The sequence below is a fragment of the Corapipo altera genome, unplaced genomic scaffold (genome assembly GCF_003945725.1).
Source record: "Corapipo altera isolate COAL_440 unplaced genomic scaffold, ASM394572v1 56, whole genome shotgun sequence".
In the NCBI taxonomy this organism is placed as follows: domain Eukaryota; kingdom Metazoa; phylum Chordata; class Aves; order Passeriformes; family Pipridae; genus Corapipo; species Corapipo altera.
The window spans coordinates 3,547,985-3,566,432 of record NW_020884896.1 but is presented as its reverse complement, the minus strand read 5'-3'; the positions used below and the strand labels follow the sequence as shown (position 1 = coordinate 3,566,432).

General features: G+C 37.7%; 1 protein-coding gene and 1 long non-coding RNA gene across 6 annotated transcripts in view; one reads left to right on the top strand and one right to left on the bottom strand.

Annotated features, from left to right (window-relative positions):
• The window catches only part of LOC113949363, a 44,074-nt gene that overhangs the window by 11,391 nt on the left and 14,235 nt on the right, over positions 1 to 18,448 (bottom strand). Inside the window, exon 3 of the long non-coding RNA XR_003528434.1 lies at positions 3,739 to 3,882. This is a non-coding gene — a long non-coding RNA (uncharacterized LOC113949363). The remainder of the gene's footprint in view (positions 1 to 3,738; positions 3,883 to 18,448) is intronic.
• Positions 1 to 18,448, top strand: part of BLNK (B cell linker) — a 101,664-nt gene that overhangs the window by 69,102 nt on the left and 14,114 nt on the right. For 3 of the 5 annotated variants that reach the window (XM_027647813.1, XM_027647812.1, XM_027647815.1), the window contains 13 exons: positions 523 to 588; positions 5,638 to 5,694; positions 7,708 to 7,757; positions 8,623 to 8,663; positions 9,419 to 9,575; positions 10,821 to 10,990; positions 11,494 to 11,575; positions 12,356 to 12,436; positions 13,861 to 13,886; positions 14,417 to 14,451; positions 14,771 to 14,866; positions 15,547 to 15,589; positions 18,415 to 18,442. In XM_027647813.1, the coding sequence (XP_027503614.1) occupies positions 523 to 588; positions 5,638 to 5,694; positions 7,708 to 7,757; positions 8,623 to 8,663; positions 9,419 to 9,575; positions 10,821 to 10,990; positions 11,494 to 11,575; positions 12,356 to 12,436; positions 13,861 to 13,886; positions 14,417 to 14,451; positions 14,771 to 14,866; positions 15,547 to 15,589; positions 18,415 to 18,442 (932 nt within the window). The remainder of the gene's footprint in view (positions 1 to 522; positions 589 to 5,637; positions 5,695 to 7,707; positions 7,758 to 8,622; positions 8,664 to 9,418; positions 9,576 to 10,820; positions 10,991 to 11,493; positions 11,576 to 12,355; positions 12,437 to 13,860; positions 13,887 to 14,416; positions 14,452 to 14,770; positions 14,867 to 15,546; positions 15,590 to 18,414; positions 18,443 to 18,448) is intronic. The other 2 variants (XM_027647814.1, XM_027647816.1) reach the window with 1 other exon arrangement.

The following is an 18,448-nucleotide window of genomic DNA, read 5'->3' as shown; positions in this document are numbered from 1 at the left end:
CTACAATTCTAGATATTAGTCCATGTAAATGGAGTCCTAAGATCATGAGTTTTTACAGCTCAGAGTCATCAATACTCTAATAGTTTCTCAAATGGCCTGGGCCCAGGAATGTATAATCTTTCCCCTGCTGTTGTAACTGCAAACACTGTGGGCATGAGATAGAGTGTCTCATGTAGAGTCAGAAATCAGAGGGCATTCCCACTATAGCTGTGCAGTGTTGTGAAGTCAGATCTGGACAAAATGTTAACATTGAAATGTTCTAAACTATTAATTTAGACAATGATGTTTCTTCCTGATGGCACACACTCAAATTGATTGTTTAAACTGCATGTAATTGTATTAAGAAGGATAACACAAAAAATGCTAACGGGCTCTGTTAAAAAGGGAGGAAAAATTTATGCACAAGTGATTTAGCAACTAAACTACTTATTGAAGACATATTAAGCATATTTTCTTAATTTATATAAATGGATTTTCAATTATTTGATAATTTTAATGCTGGCTTTGTTTAATATCTTACAGGAAGCTTCAAAAGATGGTGCATGACATCAAGAAAAATGAAAGTGGGATAATAAACAAGTTCAAAAAGTAAGTTTGAAATGTCAATCCCTCGTTTTATCAATTTGGGGAAGTTCATGTTGTAACATAGTGTATAGTACTTTAGTGGTGGGACCATGTTATTCTAGAGGGATGTACTTCAGTGTATGTGAAAAGCTTCAGTTCAGACTGTAACATGCAGAATTGTCATAAGTTGAAGAACTGGACTCCAATGGCAGGTTTTGTTTGTAGCCCTGAAAAAAAAAATTGAGTGAAATGGACTTTGCTTGAGTGTTCCTTGGGAGTGGTCATTGCTTGTTGTTTGGATGTGTGCCTTTCTCCTTAGGCAACTGTTTAGGCTACCTGCTGCAATTAAGTTTAATTTGAGCTCTACCTTGAACCAACTGGTCTGATATCATAGTTAAAATTCCCATAAAAATGTTAAATCCTCCTGTGTTTCATTCCCATAAAACAAAATCCAGCATTACCTAAGATCCTTATTCCAATAAGAAGTGCTGTACAGCATGTGTATTGATGTCACATGCATGAGAGTATCATAAAATATTCATGTGTATTTATACATCGAAAGAGATTCCAGTAATTCTGCATCCTTGTCAAATGAATACACTATTCACTGTTTCCAGTCAAACATCTATTTAAACCAATTAGCTATTTAGCACACTTTTTCCTAATGCAATAGCTCATTTGCATAGGACTTCCATTTGGATGTGATTTTCTCATTCAGATGTCTTTCTTTACATGGGTCATTGGCAACAAAAGTACTAAGTACTTTTAAAAGTTAATTAGTACACAGTACTTGAAGTGTTTCCAGGATGACCATATTAAATGCTAGAAATACAGCTCTTGTACATAAGAGGCACATAGAAACATTGTTTAAAATTGTTCTTAAAGAGTGACCACAGCGGCTCAGTTAAAGAAAGACTTCTTGTATATAAAGCAATCAGTAGGCAGTTGAGAGAAGCAATAGGGTTCTGCCTGGTTTGGCTGTGCAAGAGCTCTGGAAAGCCAGGCTGGCTGAGCTATTGCCCCTGCTGCCAGCCCAGGCAGAGCTGATGTTTGTGGGGCAGCTGCTGTCCCTGGCAGAGGAGTGGGATGCACTTCTAGAAGTAGCAGTGATCTTCTGGCTCTCCTGTTCCCCAGGCAGAAGGAGTAACCTTAGCCTGCAAGCCCTGCTTTGTGGTCTCATTTTCACAGCTGTGTTTCTGTCCACAGACTTTAAGCAGGCTCTGATGGTAAAACACCTGACAGATTCTTGAGATAATTTTTTCCTTTACTCATCCTTCTTCACTCTAACACTGCTGCAATTCGCAGTAAATCACAGTCACTTGGTATAAGCACTTGTTATTTCCACACGAAGTGCAAAAGGAGAGTTTCCATTAAAATGACGCTATTTCAACTACTTGGGTCTTTATTTTAATTTGTGTGGTTTTGTTCTTAGCACAGTGTGTACATAAATAGACCACTGTGTTCAGAGACCCATCTGCAAAAAAACTCATAGTTTCAACTAGGACCTGATCACAGGCAAGAGCTGGTAGGTGTCAAAAGGATTTTGGTGGGTTTTTGAAAGAGACAAGGGTTTGTTGTTTTAGTTGCTGCCTTTTAATAAAGGGTGGCTTCCTACTTCACAGTACTAGTTTAAGTGTAATTAATAATGTTGCAGTGGGTCCAGTTCAAAAGCTTCAGGGAAGAAAGCAGACGGCAGAAACAATAGAAGTATCTCAAGTTTATAATCTGAGGCTGCAAATTGTCTCCCATAGTTGCCTGACTGTGAATTTTAATCAGTATTGCCCTCACTGTGTGTCCTTACTAGAGAGTAAGAGGGGAAGGAAAGACAAGGGAGAAGTAACAAGAATCAAATGTAGTGGAAGCTGGGAAGGTTAGAGGTATCATCATTAAATGTCAGCTACAAGATTGCTGATATAACACTGCAATTCTTTGATTCACTCAAGATGTAAAAAAACCCTATAAAAAAGTGCAGGCTCATAAAAACTCTTTTAATATATGACTGCAGCACAAAGCTCACATCTCAACTCTTCCGGCTATAAGAATACAAATTGAGATATAAAAAGCATATAATAATCTTTCTGATGATACTGTGCTTCATCTGAGTCATATTAATCTTTTCTGCAGTTATGATCAGAAATTCAGTTTCTTAAAAATTGAAGAATTTCTTACATTTGCATATGACTTCAGAACTCAAGTCTTGAACCCAGCACATAACAAGTTGCAATACAAGCATGAGTTGACAATGCAGATAAGGATATGTACAAGAGGTGCCAAGCTTTACAGAATTAGAACTGGCTGTATTGTTTTCAATGTGCCCTTTGGGGACTTTATGTTGAATTTTTTTAAGGCTTTTTCTAATAAACATGGTTGTCCAGTTGACCACTACTTCCATTTCAGTTACAGAATTATTTTATTAAGTGTTAGGGATCTAAACGCAACTGAAGCCAGAATTTTTTTTTAATTGGTTTTATGTAGCACAGATTTAGAATTTGTCTATATGCTGGAATAAAACACATCAAATTCAAACCTATTATAAATAGAAATAATGTTAGGGAATTCAAATAGCATACTTGCTTATCTGAAGCCTAAAGTTGTCACGCTGATGGATACTGTAAGCCTCTGCTACTCAAATTGAAAGAGCAATCAGAGATTCATGAAATACATTTGACTTATTATTACCAGTATTTGTTAAAACACTTAAAAGTCTGAATTGGCTTTTGATTATGCAGAAATGTAAGAAAAGTTCTTACATCAAGACTTGTTCTCCAGTTTAGTTCATGTGGGGTGCAGGTGTGGAGGGATTCCTCTACCATCCATGTGTTCTTTAAGGTCTGTGGAAAGCAACCTGAGCAGTGGTGGGAACAGGAAAGAAACTGGTAGGTTGTTTCTTCATTATTTAAAAGTTCCTGTGTGTTCTCCATCCTGTCTCAGAATTTTCTGGCAGTAAAAATATTGGCCTCTGCAGGATAGCAGTCACCTGCTTGCCCTTAATCACTTGCAAAACTGTTTACAGTACTGGAGCCCCAGCTGCTGTGCAGATCATGCTGTCAAAGAGGATTATGTACTCAGGTGTAGAAGCAATGGGTGTAGCCAACACCAACATTGTATAAACAATGAGAGCTGGGGGCTCTCATTTTGATAGGTGCTTATCTACTGGAAGGTCAGTTTACTCACCTTGTTGCAGTATCACATCCTATCAAAACTTCCTTCGCAATGCCATCAGAAATCATCCACTTGCAGTTGTGTGTCTGAGTACACACAATCCAAATATGTTCATTTCTTGAAATCACATTCTTGAAATCACATTTGCTGTGTGACCTAAAAAAAAAAAAAAAAGAAGATGCTTTACTCAGTTATTTAGTTGGGTAAGTCTTTACTTCAGATTTGTCTGGTCCATTTTTCTACACAATTTATAACTCAGGCAGTAACTTCAGGCAGAAAAATGGTCATTGTGTTACTAAATGTCTCTTCAACCTGCATAGCTGCCACTAGAAAACATCTGTGATCCAACTCTTGGCAGAGCGAAAAGTAGTGTTTTATGAACGAAACAATGAGAGAAATGTACTAAAATCAAGCTGTACCACACTTAGAAAACAGTAAAAAATAGCATACCTAATTTTAACTGTTATTTTGAAGAAACATGAAAGTCACTGTGTAGCTGGATAGAATGTTTTGAGTGCTGGGATTTTATTAATGTAATAATATTTCATCAAACTGAAGACAAATAAATCACAGATAGATGCCATTTCACTGTCAAAGCACATTGTAAAGAAAATATATGAAAGAGTAGTAATAAGACTTTCCAAAAAAGCTTTCAGATTAATTTTATCTTATACAGTTGCCACATACTTCCAAATCTATAACAAACTATTCCACTAGGTCATGAGAACACAGTTCAGGAAAAGTTTATCTGTCAGCGAGATCACACCTTTTGGAACTCCGAAAATGTTTTTGGCAAAGTTTGATTAATTTATCTTTTAATCACAAGTGTGATGATCTAGTGCACTTAAAACTAATATGTACTAATAAATATTCAAGTGAGTAAAGATTATCAGTATAATTTTTGTAAAAACTATTAAGTTTAAATGGTCTCTAAGAAGGGAGTGGACTTTGTACAGATTTAACAATAGAAAAAGTGAAGGACTTTTGAAAACATAGAGTTTTCAGGCGCATCTTAAATGCCGGAGGTGTGAGCAGAAACACTAGTGGGGAAATGCACCTGTGGGAGAATTAAGTTCAATGCAGAAAGGACTACTACTGCCTATGTTTGGTTACTTTTCTGGGTGTAGCCTGTATAAATAAGTGTTGCTAGAACAAAACACCCAGACCTGTCCTGCAGTTTATTTAAAAATCCTCCATTTAGTATAGGAAAACAGAAACATGCTATGAATTCAAAGTATGTAATTAATATTTGCAGTTTCCGCATGTGAGAAAAGTTAAGCACATGCCTAAATGTTTTAGTGTGCTATAGGGGGACAATCTTGGAATACATTGTTTTAAGATGGAATAGCTTGTTCTCTTTCAGGTTGTTATGAATTTCTGTACCATGCATTTTGTTCTTGTATGAGAGGCATTTATACCCCATTGTATGAAATGTCTCAAATGCTACTTGGTTATTTGTTGAAGTTAAAATGTATGTACTAGGATTAAATACACTTAAATGTGTATGCTAAATTATATAGCATTTGGTTCTTTCAGTGCTTCCTCATTTACTTCAGGGATGCAGGACAAAGTCAATTGCCATTTTGCGAGCATTTGTGTGGATAATGATGTCAGAATCTGAAATAGCTACGTAACCACGCCTTGGCATAGGGTTATGTCTTTTGAGCTTGTGTTGTGGTTTGCACATTTGGTAAAGTTCTGGCTCCTGTACAGTGAAGCTCCAGCTGACTTCAAAAGAGCCTGGATTACAGATCTGACATTCAATAAATACAGTGAGAATTACTTTTTAAGTGGATTTGAATTTTAGAATAAATAACATATTTGAAGAGATTCTAGCAAATGCAGATGTGGCCATGAACTGTTTCAGCTCTGTGAAAGAAACATAATTTCTTTTCTTCTATTGATATTCAGGTTCCAAAATGAACAAGTGGCCTTAATTTGCAAAACTGGGAAAGATACTTGGGATCGGTATGCCATTTCATAGCTGCACAATAGCACGATAGGCTGCTTAGACACAGACTCCTGTTCTGTACTTCATACGCTTTCGTTATAACGTATTGACATTTTCTGTCAGGGCCACTGCCAGGATTTACAGGGCCTGGGACAAAGTATGGAAGCCTTCTGCTTAGCAGCTTAGAAATGTGTAATGTTGCTTAAGCCACATACTTTACACCATGACCCAGACAGCCTCTTACTGTTGCCTCAGTTCCAGTATTTTCCAAGTCTCCACCACTTCTGAACAACTCATGATAGACATGTTGCAAAGTACATCAATAGATCTCGGTCTGCCCTCCCTAAGACCTAAGATGTGCCCTGGCAGTGGCCCTGGGTTTTTCTTTCTAACATGGCTGTGCTAACCTGGAAAAAGACAAGAGCAGGGCTGTTGAGAATGCTTTTTCATTTGCTGTTTGTACACTGTTATATTATACTGAAGGAAGTTAAAATCTTGGAGGATTAGTGTTGTTAGTAATGAACAAAGCAGGTTAATATTACAAAAATAATCTCCCTGGATTGGTTTTTATTTTTTGGGGTAGGGGGTGGTTGGGCTTTTTTGAGCTTTAGCAATGCCTGCACCATTTATTCATTGATTCATGCATGTGCATGGGGTGATTTTGGTGACTATCTGAACAACAGAATTCCATGAATTCAACTCAGAAGTAGCCAAAGCCTTTGTTAAAACAGATAGAAAAAGTTTTTCAGTTGATGTGTTAGTGCCTCCACCCAGAGTTACAGTGGTATCTGAACAATGACAGCTGAGCAGGATGCTCAGGACTTTAATATTGAGTGACAAATTCTTGTGGTAAAGCAAAATTCGTAGACATCACTATTGCTCAGAGATCACAAGAAAGCATTTTAAATTCTTCATAGACTTTTTTTTTTAAAAATTACTTGCTCATTTTTGCAAATGAATTTGTTAGGACCTGACTGAAGAACAAGTGAAGCCATCAATTCAGTGGACAAAGCTTCAGGTCCATGGTGGGGTCTCATCAGTGCTATAGGGGAGCTGTCAGACAATGCTCAAAAGTCACTTTGAAGAGTCATTTTTAAAGCCATTAACTGTGTTAATGTTTTATCTGACTACAAAAAGCAAAGGGTTGAGTTTTTTCCTCTTCAGAGGCATCAGTCTGGCCTCTGGTGTCACCCATGCATCTTGACCTTAAGCCCAAATTCTTCTCTTTTGTTGCAGGGTAATGAAATAATTCAACTGACTGTAATTCAGTGTCTTTGGACACTGAAGTGTCCAAACTGCTAACTGCAAGTTAGTAAGGAGAGGTATATATGAATACTCACATATATATGTGTATACATATATATTACATATATGTGTACTTCTGCTTACTAAATATATGCACATGCATACACATATGAATATGTATAGCCATAAATATCCTTTCAGTCTTTCTACATTTTTTTTTTTATTCTCTTGGTATTACAAATGCCATTATAACAGTTTTTACCAAAAAAGGGACATAACATCATAAAATAATAGTAAGTGGAAACAGAATCTGGCACTGAGAGACCTGGTATATATTTAGACATTAATCAGCAAATAAAGTACATGCAAAATTATAGTTCTAAAAATACAAATGGAGAGTGCTACACCACTTTCTTATGCCATACTCTTAGCAAAACCTGAACAGATTTTCATCTTCCAATAGACATGCATTTATCTCTATCCCCTACATTATCTGTTTCTGCATTGGAAATGAAGAGGATAGGTATGAGCAAGGAAGCTGTTCTCTCAACCTGTGTTCTAAGTGAAAAAAAGAATTAAAGTATCAGATTATATTTTAATATCTTATCTGTTTCTAGCTTTTCAAAGCATTCTTCTACAGCTGTTTGCTAAGCATCTGTGATGGTAATCTGTATTTCCTCAGCTGCAGGTATCTTTTGTTATCAGCTTTTTTATGTGTCTGGCTAAAGCTCCCTTCTACTGAATGTCACTTATGAGATCATAAATGTAATAATTATCATTTACAGCCTTAAAAAAAAGCCACCACCAAGTCTACCACAAAGGGATTATGCTACAGGTAAGGCTGTATTAATGTAAATTTGTCATCTATATGCCTAACACTATTTCAGTTATACACTGCCTCCTAATTTGTTTTTAATGAGAGTACAGAGTACCATTAAGAACAACTCTGAAGGTAGTTCACACCTCTGAAATGAAAGGCTAGCAAAAAATAGCAAGTAGCTACTTTCAGAAGCAGTCTTTGCCTGTACATAGGCTGCTGTAAAAAATGGAGGAGAATTTGCATCCAGTCTCTCCCTGGTAGAAACTGATGTGAAAGTAAGTAGGGAAAAAAAAGAAAAAATGGATCATCACAGATTCAAAATCTTAATACTATAAATATAATAATGACATCATGAATTACCTTAGAGGTAGAACTGTACTTGCTTATCATACAGCACTGCCCACAGACTAGTTCATGTTAACAGCCATCTTTTTAAGATGATAACTGAAGCAAAGAGAATAGAGTTTGGAAGTTATCAGATAAGCGTACCATGTTTAACATCAACATTTGTAATTAGTGTGCTGTCTTGGAGCTTTATCCAAGAAACAAGAAAGTGCAGAGCCCAGAGGTCAGCAATAGTTTCGTTATCTAGAAATTGTCACCCCTACTTAAAAATGAGATGCATTAGCAGGACACTGTGGGTAAAGTACATGCTCTGCTGTTTGGACCATGTGCAGTTTGGCATTTTCTAATCCTTTCCCAACAGCCCTGAAACAATTTGTCAAAAACAAGCAAGACAGATGTGTTGCTTCAAACTGTTTAGGAAATTATTTCCACTCTTTTTAAACTGAATATGATAAGTATAGATTGAAAAAACAATCTAAGATAAACATCTGTATTCACTCTTCCATCTCCTTAAATAATTTTATGTTTGGTTTAGAACATGCAGACAATGAAGAGGAACAATGGTCAGATGATTTTGTAAGTACATATTTTGGGGTAGTCAAAGGTTACTGTAGCAACAAGTTAGCACAAGAAATAATAAGAAAAGTTTGGTTTTGAATCATCTAGTTGTGTCAATGGCAGCCATGGACACTAAGCTTTTTGGATAAGTAAGCACATGGCATCAATTTGAGGGACTTCTCAAACTGAACAATAATTTCAGAAACCAGTAAGATCTTTCACTTGGTGGAGGGAGGTTAGGAGAGGTAAAGAGAGGAAAGCCACTTCTTAAAAATTAAAAACTTCTGCTAAGATTTTAGAAAGCACTAGAACGAAGCAAGCCATGGCCATCAACCATGTAAAGTGATGGTGCAACTGTCAGCCTGAAGTGACCAGTTTCCTTCTGGAGTTAGATCTTGATTACCACTTTAATAGGAAAGGGAGAGGAAGTGACAAGATACAGCAAGAGTCCCAGCTGGAACTAGAAAGGAACTGTCCTGGGAAGGGAAACAAGCTGTTGATCCATAATTTGAAGACAGCTCTTGAGGTGAAAGGACTCCTTGGAGATCACAAGAAGACAGGGAGCAGGAAGTTCCTGGGAGGAGCAGAAGGGAAGGAGGTGGAAGCACCCATTTGTTTAAAGAGGAAGCACTAAAAGGGAATGTAATGTGTCCTTTCAAGGATAGATTGTTGTAATTTAGTTATTGTACTCCTGCAAGGATATTTGTGTTGTACATTGCTATGAAGCCATAAATATGTTATGAGATGAAAAATGGGAAGTTCTGTCTTTCTAGGACAGTGATTATGAAAATCCAGATGACCACTCTGACTCTGAGATGTATGTGGTCCCCAGTGAAGAGAATCCTGATGACAGCTATGAGCCACCTCCAAGTGAGAAGGAGAAGAAGAAGATTCCCTCTGCTTTCCCTATTTCTAGGGGCGAATATGCAGGTAGTTATGGAACAGTTGACTATGTCAGCTTGATAATTGCTTATTGATCAGTACCAGAAGAGATGTGGCCTCAAATAGATTAACCTGTCCTTTCCTCAAGAGTTTGCTTTTAACTCTGACAATCAGGTCTTCAGCATTCAGGGGTAGAGGTTTTTATTATTACAGCATGAAACAAGTTAGTATTGATGGTAGTTAAATTTAGAATTTTAATATAATGTGTCCTACAGACTTTAATATACATCTACTAACTACAAAATGCAAGCAAAGTTATGGGAGAGATCACTAATTTGGCTCCAGATTAATCCACACATGAGGATGCAGGAATTCATATTAAAGATTGGGCACAGAAGACTAGACAGGACCCTTCTTAGTCTTCTCTGTTTCTCCAGTCATTATTCCAAAAGCAGTGAAACAGAGGACAAAGTAGCCCAAATATTCATTTCATATTGTCCTTGAAGACTGGTACTGAGGATGATAAATATCCTGAAAAACAGGACAGGATCAAGATTTTATTTACATCCGTCCAGTGTAGAGGCATTTTTTTCTTTCTGATTCCATTATTTTCAACCATGGAAAGATTGCATTGAAGTGAATGAAAGTTAGCTTCAGATAGATGAGGATTTGAGACGTGGAAAAGAAACGTTGACATGATGCCTGCTTTCACTTTGGTATGATACAAGACTGTTACTGGTTGCAGAATATTTATCAAAGTGCTAAAATACCACATATGTACTCACAGAAGTTTATCAGCACTTCATTTATGTGTTCTTTGCAAAGGCAGTTGTTAAAATGACACCCCAGAGAACCTGGCATAATTTATGTTCCAGTCCCACCCTTTGTGCTGTGTAACAGTTGTTTTTCTCATATGTCAGATACGTTCTTTCTCACTTCCTATCACCAAAGTTCATACTAGCACAGGACATACTAATGAAAGGACCACCCAGCCATGAGGTGTGTGAGCTGTGTAACTCCTTGTTTCCCCAAGGAGTTAAACAGCTGTTCATAGAACAGTCAGTGCCTAAGTAACCTCTGCAGCCTGTTACAGAGGACTAGGTTGCCACCTTGAGCAATAAAGGTGGCAGGACCAGTTTACACAAGTCAACATCAGGACCAGCTATGCTCAGGTCTGCGTTTTGACCTGAGCTGCAGCCACAAGTAAAGACTTGTTTGCACAGGTAGTAGAAGACAGTGCAGAGGCTAATGTGTAATTTTTCCTAAAATTGTTGGTTTTTTCCACATTAAAAGACAATCGCACCAATCACCAGCAGCTTCCTCCCATCAACAAACCTCTTCCAAGTACACCCAGTCCAGCCATTTCCAGACCAAAGAAACCATGTGTGCCATCCCTGCCACTGCCATCTCCTGCTGCAAAACCAAAAGTACCACCAAAGCCTAAGGAGTGTAGTGATGATGAGGTAAAGTTTACATATATACTTGTTTTGGCTGTTTAAATGTTTGATGACTCCAGACCAATAACACAGATCAGAGCAATGCCATGACCTGGTCCCTTTCTTAGCCTCTATGGACAAATCACTTTGTACATCAGTGACCTGTGAGTACCATACTGACTCCTGGGGGATATCTGCCTACTCTGAGTATTAAGGAGACTCTTTAGACCACAAAGTAGTTTCTGATCATCCATAACAAGCTGCAGGCAGTGGGGAGACAGTAACCTCAAAGACTACTCCAGGACCAAAGGGAAGGGAGGAGGGCTTTCATTCACCAGTCTAGAACTGGAATTATTTGGTAAAGGGCTTTCAGTCTTTGGGAATTCCATCCACATAGGATGATAAATGTCTGAAATAGCAGTCACTGTAAAATGACAACTGTTGTAAACTGCTGCCAGGGCTTCAATCACAACAGTTTGCTGATATGATGGAGTTTTAACTGGTGGATTTTTGTCCTGTATTTCTCACAGGATAATTACATTGTGCCAGTGGACAATGATGACGATAACTATATCGAACCCACAGAAAGCAGCATGTCACTACCTACAAAATGTGAGTTTTAGTCATTTAAGCTAATAATTATTGTGTTATTAGGAACAACAGTAGAAAAAAAATTGATCAAATTAATGTCTCTTTCTAGGGTTCAAAGAATGGAGATGCAGCTATTAGAGAAAACACAGTCTGTAAAAAGGCATTTAGCTCATGACCAGGCCAAGGAAAATTATTTTTAACTTTATTATTTTTAACCTTATTGGAAGCCATGTTTAATTTCTGCCTCTCTCAGTTATTTCTAAGTCCAGCCCTTGTACAACCAGGCATGTGATATCCCTCCTAATCCAAGGGAGCTACAGCATTAAAATTCTCTGTTTACTGAAGTGCCTCAGGAGCAGAACAAACATTTTTAAATATTTCAGATAAAGACAGACTTTGATTGTATTTTTTTATTTTGTTTTAAATCTCACTATTTGTAGTATATTTAGCTAGAGAGTGAAATTACTACAGCCCAAAGGTGAAAAGCAAATAGAGAACACTAAGCAATTCTGCTCTCTGACATCACTGACAGTATCAAACCTATTCAGGAAGGCATGAACACTGAATAAAGTTTCCCTTTTAAAATAAGAGCTGCTTTCTGACTCGATTGATTTATTCAAGGTCACACAAAAAGGCTGCCACTTGGACCTACTTAATATTCATTCTTATTGTATAAATGTTCCATTGTTAGTTTGTTAACATGTGTATATATATAAATAGATGTGTACATGTACATAAATATATATGTATATACACACACATGCACAAGTATGTATGTACATGAATAAAATATGTTTTTAGCTCCTGGGAACAGATTTATGAAGATAACAAAACCAGGCCCCCCTACTTCTCCAAAGCCTTCTCTTACTTCTGATATGCAAGGTACGTGGAGTTTGTATCACCGTTAAAAGAAAATAATCTAAAACTGAGGAATATTAAATTACACTTAATATATAGACAACACAAACCTTATGACATACTTCAGTAAAATTTAAATATGTTCCTCTTTAGTTTTTCTCTGTTGTAGCAGTTGCTTTGTCTAGCTTGAATAGTAAATCCATTTTAAGCATGAATAAAAGTAGAGCAACTTCTTTGCCCAAATTAATTCATTTTTAGTCTTTTGCTTTAGTGGAGGAATGCAAATAGATCAGTACAGCAAAAACAATTATAGGGCTCGGTATGTTAGTAATCCCATTTCACTATAGGAATCAAGACCCAATACTTTGACCACATCAGGATTTAACCATATAGAAGTTCCTTATAGGCTGATGTTTTACTTGTCCTTTGTTCCCATTTAAGTTCTATAAAGAGCAATTTATTTGGAAAAAAAAACCCAAAAGCAGAAGCAAATAAGAGGAATCCTACTTGCTTTTGTAAGTGCAGATATACTTGTTTAATCTTCCAGTGCCAACTCAGAGTTGTTTTGTATCCTCATTATCCCATTAATTGCTTAGAATGTAACCTTTAGTTCTTTAAAAAGCTTTGCATATTCATTAGTAATACGTTTAGCTTTCAAGTTGCAAACTACAAGTCATAAACTAAAATTCTTTCTGAATGATTTAAGATTTCGTGAGTTACTTTCCAGACATTTTAAAATGCCCTTCTCAATCTCAGCCTTTCTGTAAATCAGTGTCGAGCAACAACCAGCTCCTGACAGACGTTACTAAAAATAAAACATCTCCCCCTGGTGGGAACTCAAACACTTAAGCACAACAAAGTGAGGAAGCCTGACATGAAATTTTTTGAAATAGTGTTCTGTTTTCATTGAAGAAACTGAACATAGATAAGAATGCTTGTGGGTTTTGCTCTTAACATCTAGGAATTAAAACATACCTGTGTGTCAGAGGATGGATGCTGGCCACGCAAATGCCCCAGCTTGTATTTATGGTTCACCCATCTCTTCCTCCCTGAGAGTCAAGGAAAGGCTAAATGCTAGCACAGGTGTGATAACACATTTTTTCCAAACTGTCCCGTGTTTGTGCAACACAAACATTCACCTTGCTTTGGGGGGAAAAAGAAAGAAAAGCAAAACAAAAAAAAAGGTTGTGGGGTGGGTGGAAACTTCATTAATACAGTGACTGTTTATCAGAATTCCTGGGACATTTCCTGAAGTTTCCACTAGAAGACTGGGGATTTTGCTGCTCCAGAGTTTTGGAGGCAGAATCAAGTTCTGAGCAGTTTCTCCAAGTTATTTTTCCAGAGTCAGAAGTACAACTGATACAAAACAGATCAGTTTTTCTGGTAATATGCAGTATGTTTTTGCTAACCAAAGAACCCTTTTTTTTCTTTTCCTTCCTGTCCTACAGAAGTCTACGAGGTTCCTGAAGAAGAGGTGAGGCCTTTCTATAGTATGACTTGCATTGCCCTCAGGCAGGGTACAAATATGATTGCGAAAAAAGATTATCAGTCTTTCAAGGGGAAAAATTGAAACAAATCTCTGTCTGCACTTAAAACTCTCTGACACTCCCTTCTCAGAAAAGCTGGCAGACCAATTCTGCAGAACAGAATAAATGGGAAGGGGCGGAAATTTCCCAGTCCTGTGTGATAGTTACCCAGTCTGGGAAGCAGCAGCCTAATGGAATGCTTTTCAGAAGCAGAACTGCAGCAGAGGAGCAATGACAGCTCTGACACAGTAATTTTCTTCCCACTTGCTGGTACTGACATAATATGGCCAAAGCAGATTTACTGGTGTTGAGTTCTTGCCTCTCCCATCCTAGTGCAGATTACCAGACCAGGCTCTAGTATAAATCTATACCACAATGCAAAAATAATATCTTGATGTGGTAACATAAATAGGATCATACAAATGTATTTCATGAAATCAGAAAGTGACCAAAAAATTCAGTGTATTTTCTCTTACAGGAAAAACCATCACCACCACCACCACCAGTAACCAGGTAACCCATTGCTGTGAATGTTTGTGCATTATTTAAAACTTGTCAGAAAATATATTTTCTTATCTAGATACAACATGTCTGATAATTCTTTCTCTAGAAGATATATATGCAGTAAATATCTCTTTAGTTTATCTATACAAAAATTATCAACCATTTCTATGTTAATTTCAATAACCCAAGCACAACACATTAAAAAGAAATACCTCTTAAGGGTACTCTTTAGAATTTTGAGGGGGTAGGGGAGGAGAAAGAGAGGTTTTCTTTGTATTCACAATTGTTAAATATAATTTTCATTTCTTAATGCATATTTTACTACTAGGTTCACTAAGCCACTTCTGTCTATGCCTGCTAAGAATACAGAGCACTCTCACATGCACAGTATGACCAGAGAGCCACCTAAACAAGAGACTTGCAGGTAAGTCAACAGCAGCTTAGATCAATAGGAAATATTAGCAGAGAGAAGATTTTCTCCTCTCTGATGTGTAGCCTTCTGACAACAAACAGTTGTCAGGACACTCACTGGGACAAGATGAGAACTGAAAGCTCTAGTTTCCTTGTGAACTTCTGTAGTCAAGCCAGTTTGCCAAATGGATAGTATTTTCTGGAATATCCCTTTAGGGATCCAGTGCAGGGACAAAATATCTCTGAAAGCCAGTTTAAAGTTCTATTAGCCATCTCTGCACCCTTGCAAATGCAATGTTTTTGCAGGGGCACAGGATTGCTTGTAAAGAAACTGGACACGGTAAATCTACAGTTTGTATTCCAAGCCTCTGGAGGAAAAAAGTATACTTGATCATGCAGCCTATTTCCCTCCTGTGTCCCTAGAAGTGTAGGAAGCTGCTTCATAACCACTGTCTCATCTCTAGGACATTGCTTTACGAAATAGGCCAGGACAGAAGCTATTCTAGATTAGTTCCACACCAAGAGCACAGCATCACCACAGCCACTGCAGCAGTGCATAGGAATTAAAACTATTTACAGGAGACCTCCTTCTCTCTGGATCTTGAAAAGCATATCTGAGCCAAGAAATTACACAAATAAATCCTACTCCATTTATTTTGTATATTTTTCAGAAATATTTTTTATATTTTTCAGAAATATTTTGCCTCTTCCCAGAAGTCGTCTTCATCCAAAACCAGTGAGTAATCAATGGGCTACTATAAAAGAATGTGTTAAACTTGGGCTGTGTTTTATATATAAGTAGATGGATGCTTTTTATTATCTGGATTAAGTAACAGAAACAGATGACTCAATGTCATATTCATCTAATATTGTAATTGTTGCTATTAATCTTTTGGACAAAGGAGCATTGGACATGTGTATTGATGCAAGAAAAAGTTTAAATGTTTTAAGGGATATATTTTTCAGTCCACAAAAATAATTTCTTGTCTTACAAAATAGCAGCTGAACACCAAGAACATTAAGTAGTAAAGGGCAATTTTGCCCAGTCCGAAGTACCTTCCTTGAACTTCATTCCTCTCAGATGATGAGTGATTAATGCTTTCTGAAAATGGAAATGTTCTAAAATGTCAGACTGGGTAGTCTGAGTAACCAGTATCACTAGAAAATGCAGTCCATGAAGGGCTAATTACAAGCTTTGGGTTCCTAAGGCTGTGTTTCAGTCAATTCTCTTCTCCCTCTAACTCTTGCCCCCAGTCTGTCCCTTCCACTGTGCTGGAACAAAGGTTTTTTGAAGCAAACTACTTGGAAACTTGTCTAACCGCAGAAATGAGCAAAAGCAAATGCACAAAAGATTCTTTTTCAGCCAGATTACTTACATAAATTGTTTTGCACCATAGCTCTACTCACAGTTGTTCTAGCACAAAAGGGTGTGCATGAGGAGCCAGCTATCAAGAAACAGGGTGACAGTAACTGCATCAGTAGCTGTGCCAAAAGCCATGTGCATCAAACTGTATCCTGGCCCAATGGTCTGAGTTGTACCTAAGAAATAATCAGTCTACCAATAGCTATATAGAGAAATTAGACACTCAAAATTAGGAATTTGGGGTCATATCATAGGATTAGATGTTATGGTAACATAATGCAGGTGGTATATGAGTCTTATTTTCAATTTCTATATATACCAAGTATTTTGTACATACAACACTATCAGCATTTTAGTTTCCCTTCTACTCCATCACAAAGTTCTTCCCATTAGACCTATATCCCATGGGATGCTGAACAATTCCCAAGTGTTGCCAAGGTCACGATTTCTCTTCTATGAAACAGTTTCTCAGCTTTTCTTACCAATAGAAGATTAGGGGGAAAAAATGCTTCTGAAGGGACAGTGCTGGACACAAATTCCACTGAGTAGCACTAAGAATACTACTCCTCCTTCACAACAGACTCAAGTGCCATATTGCAGCTGAAACCTCTCCACTAATGTATTGTCAGAGCTTAGCTCTGAGATGGATATCATCCCAGCTTTGCAGAGAGTAAAAGGAGACTATCCTTTTGCTGGAGCCACATACCGAGCTAGTTACAGCTCCCAAACACTCATCTGTACCATGGATGTATTCAGCTCCTGGGTCATTGCAGTTAGCCAGTTTGTCACAAGAGTCAGCCTAGGAAAGAGTTAGTGTAGTCCAAATTTTAGGGTCTTTGCTTGTTGTGTAAGTGGTCAGCCCTTAGAGATTTAAACAAAAAACATGGTAATGAGCATGATGTTTGTCAAATGCTGTGTTGTGCTTTTCCATCCCTGACAAAGCACACTGACAAAGCAAACAATAACTGAAACATCTGTTAACTGCTCCCATTCAATCCACTGTCAACACCAACCAGCACTGATCATGTGCACAGAACTGTAACCCTTGTTCCTCTCAAAGGCCCTGGCTGACTGGGAAAATAATTTCTCCATGTTTCACTTCCCCAACTGTTGGATGATGGATTACACCTCTCCAACCAGAGAATAGATGCATTTGTGACCAACATTAGTGAAAAGTCTTTAACTGGGAAGATGAAGATGGACAAATTAATACCTGGTGCCTCTTTGAAAGGTACTTATCATATGGGAGTCTGATTCCCTACAAGACAAGAAATGAGGGCCAAAAGTAAGCATCTCCAGAAGAAGCCAGGAAATTAGTTGGATCACTTCAATTCTAGCATAGTGTAAAGACAGTTTACTCAGTTTCCTTCATTCAGTGGAAGATGTGTTTTTAGTATATTCAAATCTGCTGCAAAATTTCTGTCTTCCAGCTCAGAAATTAAACATGAACCAAAAGGTCTCACTGTAACATTCAGGCCCAATTTTCTCAACACTACAGGCAATCTCAAGATTATTAGAAAGTTTGAACTTTGATGTTTGCTTTAAATTTTTCAAATTACATCCTAAAAGCTGATTAAAAATATTATGGATCCTGTATGTATTCTGTACAAATATTGCTTTAAAAATCACTACAGATGCCAAAGCCGTATTGATTATTTATGCACTTCTCATTAAAAAATCGTTAAGGTTGGAAAAGACCTCTAAGATTCAGTCCAACTATTAACCCGGCCCCAATATCCCCAAGTGCCACATCCACGCACCTTTTGAACACTTCCAGGGATGGTAACTCCACCACTTCCCTGGGCAGCTTGTTCCAATACCTGACCACCCTTCCAGTGAAGAAATTTTTTCTAGTATGTAATCTAAACCTCCCCTGGTGCAAATTGAGGCCACTTCCCCTTGTCCTGTTGTAACCTGGGAGAGCAGACCGACTCCCACCTGGCTACCACCTCCTTTCAGGTAGTTGTGGAGAGTGATAAGGTTCCCCCAAGCCTCCTTTTCTCCAAGATAAACAACCGCAGCTCCCTCAGCCACTCTTTGTAAGACTTGTGTTCCAGATCCTTCACCAGTTTTGTTGCCCTTCTCTGGACATGTTCCAGCACCTCAATGTCCTTCTTGTAGTGAAGGACCCAAAACTGTACACAGTAATTCCTTTTTTAATGCCTTCATATCAAATCTAACCTATTTTTCCATTACAGGACCACGAAGCCAACAATAATGATGAGAGTAAGT